Raw genomic sequence first — 8,853 nt, 5'->3', positions numbered from 1 at the left:
ACTGACTGGCTCTTGGTATGGTGACCTAGAACTGACTGGTTCTTGGTATGGTGACCTAGAACTGACTGGTTCTTGGTTTGCTGATGTGTACCCATCTGGTCTGTGGCACTGATGTGTGTGTACCTGTATCCGGTAGTGAGCGGAACGCCACTCTTCTTCCAGATGATGTGAGGTTTTGGGTTTCCTCCAACCTGACACTCAAATATGACACTTCCTCCCTCCACCAGTTTCTGGGGCGTGGGTTTCTTGATGAAGAAGGGAGCCGCAGACTCTCCTGCGCTCACCTCCGTCTGCTCCTTCATTTCAACAGCAACACTGACAAGAAACAGCAGCTGAGTCAAACCCTGCAACTATGAGTCTTAATAGCTGCTCCAACAAACTCCAAGGTTTAAAATGCTGGTTAAAACTCACGTTTGTGTAATTCCAGTTTCTGTGACGGCCACCATCTCCTCTCTGCTCTCTATTTCCTCTGACACTGAAATACAATGAATATCAAAGTTATGACCTGAAAATCTTTAAACTGTTTATTCAGGATAAATTATTCTGAATTTCTTCCAGACAGCCTGTTTGGATTAGACCATGAACCAAGAAAATAGATAGAGCTGTTTCATCTAGAATGCTCCAAATTTATTAACTAATTTTGTCCATTGGCTCCCTGTAAACTCAGAATTGAATTCAAACTTACTTCTAACCTACAAAGCTCTCAACAACCTAGATCCATCTTATATTACAGATCTTATTGTCCCATATTTTCCTAACAGAGCACTTCACTCTCAGACTGCAGGTTTACTTGTGGTTCCTAGAGTTTTCAAAAGCAGAATGGGAGGCAGATCTTTCAGTTCTCAGGCTCCTCTCTTGTGGAACCAACTTCCAGTTTCTGTCCATGAGACTGACACATTGTCCAGTTTTAAGACTGGGCTTAAGACTTTCCTTTTTGATAAATCCTATAGTTAGTGTCAGCTTGGGTTTCCTGAGCTACCCCTTAGTTATACTTCTATAGGCTTAGACTGCTGGAGGACAAATTGACCACATTTCCTCACTCTACTGCTGTCTGTACTTGCTCTACTCTACCGGTTTGTATTTGTAATTATTTCTATCTTAACAAGTTTTTTTTTTTGTCTTTCCTCCTATAGAAAGTACACCTGGACTATAGAAAGTACACATAGACCTGTATACCTGTTGTGACTTGAAGCTACAGAAATGAACTGAATTAAATTGAATTAATTTCTACTCTTCCTAAAGTGTTTTAAAAATAACTTAAACTGGACTTTGGTACCTTTGACGAGCAGGTAGCAGGAGGTGCTGATGGTTCCTGCCTCGTTGGTGGCAGTGCATGTGAAGCGACCGCTGTCTTCGGCGAACGCCTCGCGGATCATCATCCGGGCCAAGCCGCTGTCGTAGCTGATCTGGAAGTCGATTGAACTCTCGATCTTGTAGTCCTCTCTGAACCACAGGATGACGGGGGCGGGCTGTGCGCTGATTTGACACTCCAGGGTCACTGATTCGCCCTCTGTCACCGTCACATTCTTCAGGCCCTGAGAGAAGACAGAGGCCATCAGAAACCTGGACCAACAGACTCATACACAGAACATCACCTGTGGAGTTATTTTGAAAAGAAGAGAACCAGGAAGTTTACTCACAGCAACAACAGTGGGAGGAATCGCAGGTTCGTGGGCTCTTGTTGGGACGGCAGCTGACTCCTGAAAACAAACATTAAGAGTGAAGAAGAAGAAAAAACGAGGCATTTGTGCGCATTCTATGAAGATGGTGGGAGGAAGCTGGTGAGGACAGATAAAACCCTGCAGAGGGACAGAAGGATGAGGACAGGAGGAGGAAGAGGAGGAGTCTTCATGAAGGGCTGCATGTGATTGGTTGGTGCGTTATAGTAGGAGAACGGAGGTGAAGGTTAAAGGGAGAAGACGAAGGAGGACAGAGTGAAGGACCAACCTGAGGCTCCCAGTCCTCAAACTCCTCCTCACTCACTGCATAAGCCCCGCCCTCAAACTGCCTCTGATATCTGACATCTTTGAACAGTGGTGGGAGGGGCTCCGGCGTCACTCTAGCCTCCACCACCGCCCTGCGAGACGGGCTGGGAGACTTGACGGGCTTGATGATCTTCCTGGTAGCAGAGGGGGAGGACAGCTCTTTGTGCAGAACGGCGAAGGCCGAACCGGCGATGGACACCTGAACCGGCCAATAAGAGCAGGGTTAACCATCGTCAAGAACAAACAGGAAGTCCACGCTCTGCCGAGGATTAGTGAGTGATGAAGATGCACTCAGTGAAAAGGAGGCAGGCAGCCAGACTCGAGTCCAACTTGGGTCAGAAAGAGTCAGGACGGTGAGGAAACTAAAGAAACTAAAGAGACACAGGTGGTCTTAAACACCTTTAACTTTTATTTCCTGTTAGAGAAAATGAAAATATTTCAGTGTTTATCTCATCAGCTTCATTTTAGTTAATATCTGCATTTAAGGCTGGAGAACTCTTTAAAAACCAGGTCCTGGTCCAGTTTTCCCTGTTCTGAAATGTTCAGGTTCCTTCAACACCTTAAGCCATTCTGATGAAGAGGAGATCAAATGATGAAGAGTTTCAGGTCTTATTTCGTCCCTGCAAACACATCAAGTTGTCCAACACTCACAAAACCCTGTTCCAAGCCCAGACCTTTACAGAACCGGGCTTTTGGATTTGTTTTCTTTGAAGAGTTAGACAGTCCCAGAACAGGATGCTGCCATCACCAAATCAAACTCTGTGTCCCATGATCCCATGATGATGGGTGTCTTCTCTGGCTGAGACTACTTCTGTCTCATCTGACCGTTAAATGTTCCTGCACAAGGTCCATGCGATGGAACCTTTGGAACCGAAGCTTCTCTCATTCTCCCATCAGAGAATCCTGATCCAGGTTCAGAACTGATACAGAACCAGGATTTGTTGCTGATGACGCTCTGAATGCTCCTTTTCCTCTTTGGTCCATTTCTTCCAACAAACATCTGGAATCCAGGTTTCCTCTGTGTGATGGTCCGACCCAGATAGAGCCCAGAGAAGTCGGCACCGCCTCTAGACCAGAATGATACGGTACCGTCTGAGGGACAAGAGATCATGGCAGTCCTGCTCAGACCTTGGTGTACTGTGTGTCCTGAAGACCTTTGATCTTCTTCTTTTGTCTTGCAATCTGCTGCTTCCTTACATAAATAACTTTTATTAATAGTTTTTTTTAATGTATGTGAATGTTTTTGTTCAGTGCCCTGAGACGACTTCTGTTGACACTTGGAGCTACAGAAATAAACTGCACTGAATTGTTCCTTGAAGATGTTTCACCTCAAATCCAAAAAGCTTCTTCAGTTCTGATTGTGGGTCGGGAGGTCCAGAATTAGAACTCGTTATAAAGATCACAACAGAAGGAGCAGTGAGGTCACATGACCTTCAGGACATAAACCTGCTGACTTTTATCTCTGTCTGACATTTTTATGTCATGAAAAGCCTTTTGGATCTGTTCCAGCCTGAAACGCAGCAACAGATCTTTAACTGGAATGAAGCTGATGCAACAGAACATGAAACATCTTGATTTTATAAAGATTGACGGGAAATTAAAAGTTAAAAAAGGGAAAACCAGAACATTTTCCCCAATTTCTTCTGAGTAAAGTTTGATTAAAAACAAAGAAATATTAAAAACTACATCAAAAGTGGTGAATCAGGAGGAGGGTCAGAGTGATGCTGACGGGTCAAGATGCTGCAGAATCAGAACCAGGAGGGTGTAGGCTGGATCACAAGGTGAACCACACTGGTTAAATGTGTGTTTGTTAAAGATGGGATGGAGGTTCAGGAGCGAAGATGGGTCTGCAGCTGATCCTCTTACCTCGTGGCTCGATTCGTGTTTAGGGACAGAAACTTTAGAGACGGTGAAATGTGGGACTGTGGACGAGGAGACACCAGAGTCCACATGGGAGGAGACCTCAGTCCTCCTCTGAACCTGTTGGACCTGCACACATCTCTGCTCTTCAGCACCAGCTGGTTTGTCTGCAGATGCTGCTTCCAGCTCCTTCACCTCCAAAGCCTTGTCCTCCTCTGACTGCTCGCTCTCCTCAAAAACGGGCTTCCGGACCCGAGCCAGGTCGACGGCGGCCACCACGGTGGCGACCGCCTCGGCCTTTTTCTCCCCCTCAGCCTGAAGAAACAATGAGTAGCACACAGACCTCAGGGAGGACCACCCCAGAAACAGGAAAAACAGAAGAAGACTGAAACATGAGTTTGAGTCTTTGACGGAAAACAAATGGCCTCATGAGGAAGAGGCGGAGCTTCATCATTTGACCTTTGCACCATTGTGTCCTGAGGAACCTGACAGCTGAAGTTACTGATAGACAGTGAAGCTCCTCCTCTGACAGAACCTGCCAGGACACAGGTGCATTATGGGTAGCTGACACGTTGAGTATGACCAATATATTAGTTACTCCTCGTGAAAAGGCTAAATGACTTCCTCCCAACGGATGAGAATAGTTTTATCTCCACTTCTAAATCACTGGATTAGTTTTTTACCCACACACTTCTAATGCATCACAGCTCACCTCAGGGGATCAAACCCACAACCCTCTGATTGGAGGACAACCTCCCTACCACTGATAAGCTGATGAAAAGATTATAGGACCAGAAGGTCAGAGGTCGTTGCATCAGGCTGCAGAGACTGAAAGGATTTATTACCAATAAAAGCCCAGAATCCGGAGCCAGGTCTACATCAGACCTCCTCCTGATGAAGAGGAGACTCACCTCTATGCTGGAGACCACCTGGTGCTCCCACTGCTTCTCCAGATGCAGCTGGGCTGTGCCACTGCTGCTCATGGTGCTCATGGTGCTCATGGTGGTGTAACCTTCAGCCACATAGTCCTCCTGCTTCCAGGGAGGCAGAACCTCTGCAGCGGCAGAAACCTGCAGCAGAACCAAGGTTCTAGATCATCAACACATCCAGAGGAAAACATCTGACCTGCTGGACCGGTCAGTAGAACAAATATGGGCCTGAAGGTTCTACTGGGTTCACTTCTAACCCTCTAACAAAAAAAATGCTCAGTGAACTCAAAAACAACTAAATCTGTAAAGAATGCATTTGGTTTGAAACGTTACTAAACCCAAAGTCTAAAGAACCGACATCACAGTGTTCAGAAAATACAATCAGTGTTTGATGTAGAAACAATGACAGGCAGAACCAGGTCCTGGAGGTTCTGGAAGATTCTCTAATTACTTGATGAAGCAGAAACACGTCTTCAAGGTTTTAAACATTAAACTGAACAATGGGTCAGATCAAGTCGTCACAAATCTTCATGTTTGTATCTCATTTGGTCCTGAATCTCATCGGTACCTGGTACCGATCCATCTGGACCTGGTCTCACCTGCTTCCTGGTCATCACAGGACTTCTGACGGGTTTGATCTGGAAACTTGACACCTTGCTGGAAGGAGAAACGGGTCTGCAGAGAAAAAACGGAATTAGTCCAGAACATCTTGTTAAGACGGGTTCTACTGAGGCTGCAGGTGAGGGGCGGGGCACGTACCTGACAGGTGTGGGCGTCGGCCCCTTCACATGTCTGACAGGGGATGGGGACTGCTGACGGCCTCCCGTTACCTTGGAAACCAAAGACGGCGGGGACCGGGAGGTGGGCTTTGGGGGGACCCGTGGGGGGGTTTTATGAGCTATGTGCTGAGTCATCATTCCTCCTTCAACGTGCATCTCCATCATGGTGGTGGCCTGAAAACTGGCCTCCACTTTCTGTGGACCAGAACCAGCACACTGAGACCAAACATCCTTCAGACCCAAACACAGTGTAGTACCTCTGAACATCAGGTTCGGTTCTGACGCCACTCACCCGCTCCATTCTGGTCTCTGAAGCCTCCATCTGGGACGTAGACATGATGGTCTTGGATTTCTTTATTGGAACCGCTTCCTCACCTGCAGCAGAAACACCTGGAGCTTTAGTTCTGATCGGACCTGTCACCCACAGGTGAACTGGACCTGAGCTCACCTTGAACCAGCAGCTCGGCAGTGGACGTGGCCCGGCCGCTGCTGTTGGCAGCCGTCACAGAATACGTCCCAGAATCCTCTGGGAAGGCCTCTGCGATCAGCAGACTGTACAGGTCTCCGTCCTGCAGGATCCTGAAGTCGGCAGAGCTCTGGATCTCAGCTCCCTCCCTGTAGAACTTCACCACAGGTGTGGGGATCCCTGAGACACGGACGCTCAGCCTCACCTGGCTGCCCTGCCTCACTGAGGAGCTCTGCAGTCTCTGGATGAAGGTGGGGGGTGCCGTCTCCGCTGCAGAGACACAACAAAGATCAGAACCTCTAACAGGTCTGCTGGAGCAGCTCAGAAGGGCCAACAGGTTCAGAACTTCTGCGTCTCAGGAGACTGGATGGAGGTTTGAACCAGAATTCAAACAAAACTTTATTCATATTCTGAAAAAACACAGCTGAGAGCTGAAGGACAGCTGAAACAGTGATTTCAGCTAAAACAAGCCGACAGAAATAAAAACTAGCAAACTCTGGCTAACAGCTAAAATTAGCAAGATGGTAGGTAAATGCTAAAAGTAGCGAGGAGACAAAACTGGAGACAAAACTGAATCTGATTTTGAAGAGAAAAACATTGAACAATGTTTTTGAAGGAATTAAAAGAAGGAAAATATTTGTAAATAAAGTCAAACAAATGTATAAACGTTGTCAATACTTGGAGTCAGAGCACCCATGTCCTGAACGAGCCGAACGTTTTGATATATGAACAGCAGAATGTGTTCAGTATGATTGGTAAAAGGATGCAGAAGAAACAGGAGGGTGTGACTCAGCGTTCAGATTTTGAGTTTTTAGTTGTTTCATTTTAATCTCTGGAAGAGAAACTTTCATAAAAAACGTGAATTAAGAATCAACACAGCAGGAATTAAAGATCAAAGGTTCTGACTGGTTTCTGTTCAAATGTTCAGATAATAAACTGGAATTCCTGTTAAGGAAAACTATGCTGCAGCAGCTGCATCTAAATCAGTTTTATCTCCAGATTAAATAACAGGCCACGCCCAATCAGCTGACGCCAGGTTAAATTTAGTCTCAGACGGTTCTGTTTGAACTTCTAGTCATCAGAGGGAGTTTACAGGAACTTACAGTCATTTAACGGCACTCGACAAGCGGCTTCACACAGAACATGTAAACTTAGGTTAAACTCAATTAGAACCACTAAACTGGGTTGATCCATGATTTAAAGACAATTTGAGGAGACGTCCATCAAACATTTTAGTTGAGGACGTAGACATATCCATTAGATTTATGAACAGAGACAAACTGATCTTTGAGTACATTTCAAATGACCTTTTTGTTTTTGATGAAAGTTCTACTGACGGAGTGTTAAAGATCCAGCTGATGAGAAGACAGGACAGGTGTCCACACCTTTACCTGCCAGCTGTTATCAGATAGAACGTGGGGGACACTTAGGACAAGTCAGGAGACTGAGACATAATGTCTCAGTCTCACAAGATCAAGGAGCTCAGCAGTGCAGGTGGTTTTCCCAAAGATATTGGTAACTGGGACAGAAAAGTATCTGTTGTCATAAGTTTCTCTCTCTCTCGCTGTCTCACCTGTCCCCATCTCACCTGTAACAAGGAGTTCAGCAGTGCTCGTGGCTTGTCCAGCATTGTTGGTGGCTCTGACAGAGAAGCGTCCGCTGTGTGCGGCGGTCACAGCGGGGATCCTCAGAACAGCGCGGCCATCGCTGAACGAGATCTGAACGCCGGGCAGAGCGGCGGTGGAAAGAACCTGGCCATCACGAAACCAGCTCACCTCAGGAACTGGAGAACCTGTACAAAAGGACCAGGATGTTATTGGAGAACCCACAGACGGTCTCGTCCTCTGATCGTTGGGACTCATTCTTACCACTAACTTGCGCCTCGAACGTCGCGGCACTACCCTCAAGTGCCACGACGCTCTGAAGCGGCTGAGTGAACGTCGGCGCCTGTGTGGACATGTTGGTCGGCACCCTGAAAAGACAAAACGACAACAAAACAAAACAGTCAAACCGATGAGGACAACACACAACTACACCATCGTATCCCAAGTGGAACATATTTGCAAGAACATGTAGACGTCTGATAAAGGAACCAAACAGCAATACACACCAGGAAGATGCTGAGAATTCAACTACAACACACATGAAGAGCAAAAACAATAAAAACTGAGATTGACTTGAGCTGTCTTCTGACTGAGCAGCACGGTGGTTCAGATGGTAGAGCTGCTGCCTCTCAGCGAGCAGGTTGCCGGATCGAATCCCGGCTGGGGGCATTTCTGGGTGGAGTTTGCATTCTTTCTCCGTGCATGCGTGGGTTTTCTCCAGGTACTCCGGTTTCCTCCCACAGACCAAAAACATGCATGTTAGACTGATTGTTCTCTAAATTGTCCCTAGGTGTGAGTGAGAGAGAGTGAATGATTAATTGTCTCGTTTGTCCCTGTGATGGACTGGAGACCTGTCCAGGGTGTCCCCTGCCTCTCACACAGTGACTGCTGGACATGGGCACCAGTGACCCCGGCGACCCGAAAAGGAAAAAGCAGGTAAAGATAATGGAAGGATGGATAGATGTCTTCTGACTGGTCGATTGGTTAGTTGGAAATTTGAATGATTGGTCGGTTGGTTGGTGGGTGCATTTATAAGTTGATTGGTTGAATGATTGGTTGCTGGTCTGAATGATTAGTTGGTTAGGTGATTAACCAAATGATTGGTTTGTCATTTGGTTGATTGGTCAAATGATTTATCTGTTGGTTAATTGACAGTTAGGTCAATTGCTTAGTTGATTAGGTCTGTTAATGGGTTGGTTGGTTGTTGGGTTGAAGGTCGGTTGGTGGGTT

At 46.5% G+C, this 8,853-nt stretch overlaps 1 protein-coding gene across 16 annotated transcripts in view; it reads right to left on the bottom strand.

Annotated features, from left to right (window-relative positions):
* The window catches only part of ttn.2 (titin, tandem duplicate 2), a 202,703-nt gene that overhangs the window by 191,596 nt on the left and 2,254 nt on the right, over nucleotides 1-8,853 (bottom strand). For all 16 annotated transcript variants that reach the window (XM_037686800.1, XM_037686801.1, XM_037686803.1 and 13 more), the window contains exons 2-12: nucleotides 7,888-7,991; nucleotides 7,608-7,811; nucleotides 6,002-6,289; nucleotides 5,846-5,928; nucleotides 5,534-5,748; nucleotides 5,374-5,449; nucleotides 4,757-4,915; nucleotides 1,641-1,700; nucleotides 1,277-1,535; nucleotides 412-475; nucleotides 124-315 (exon numbers count right to left, since the gene is read on the bottom strand). In XM_037686800.1, the coding sequence (XP_037542728.1) occupies nucleotides 124-315; nucleotides 412-475; nucleotides 1,277-1,535; nucleotides 1,641-1,700; nucleotides 4,757-4,915; nucleotides 5,374-5,449; nucleotides 5,534-5,748; nucleotides 5,846-5,928; nucleotides 6,002-6,289; nucleotides 7,608-7,811; nucleotides 7,888-7,978 (1,691 nt within the window). In that variant the 5' untranslated portion in view covers nucleotides 7,979-7,991. The remainder of the gene's footprint in view (nucleotides 1-123; nucleotides 316-411; nucleotides 476-1,276; nucleotides 1,536-1,640; nucleotides 1,701-4,756; nucleotides 4,916-5,373; nucleotides 5,450-5,533; nucleotides 5,749-5,845; nucleotides 5,929-6,001; nucleotides 6,290-7,607; nucleotides 7,812-7,887; nucleotides 7,992-8,853) is intronic.

The sequence above is a fragment of the Nematolebias whitei genome, chromosome 13 (genome assembly GCF_014905685.2).
Source record: "Nematolebias whitei isolate Nwh7 chromosome 13, NemWhi1, whole genome shotgun sequence".
In the NCBI taxonomy this organism is placed as follows: domain Eukaryota; kingdom Metazoa; phylum Chordata; class Actinopteri; order Cyprinodontiformes; family Rivulidae; genus Nematolebias; species Nematolebias whitei.
The sequence above is the reverse complement of the archived record's forward strand: the minus strand, read 5'-3'. Positions and strand labels throughout refer to the sequence as shown.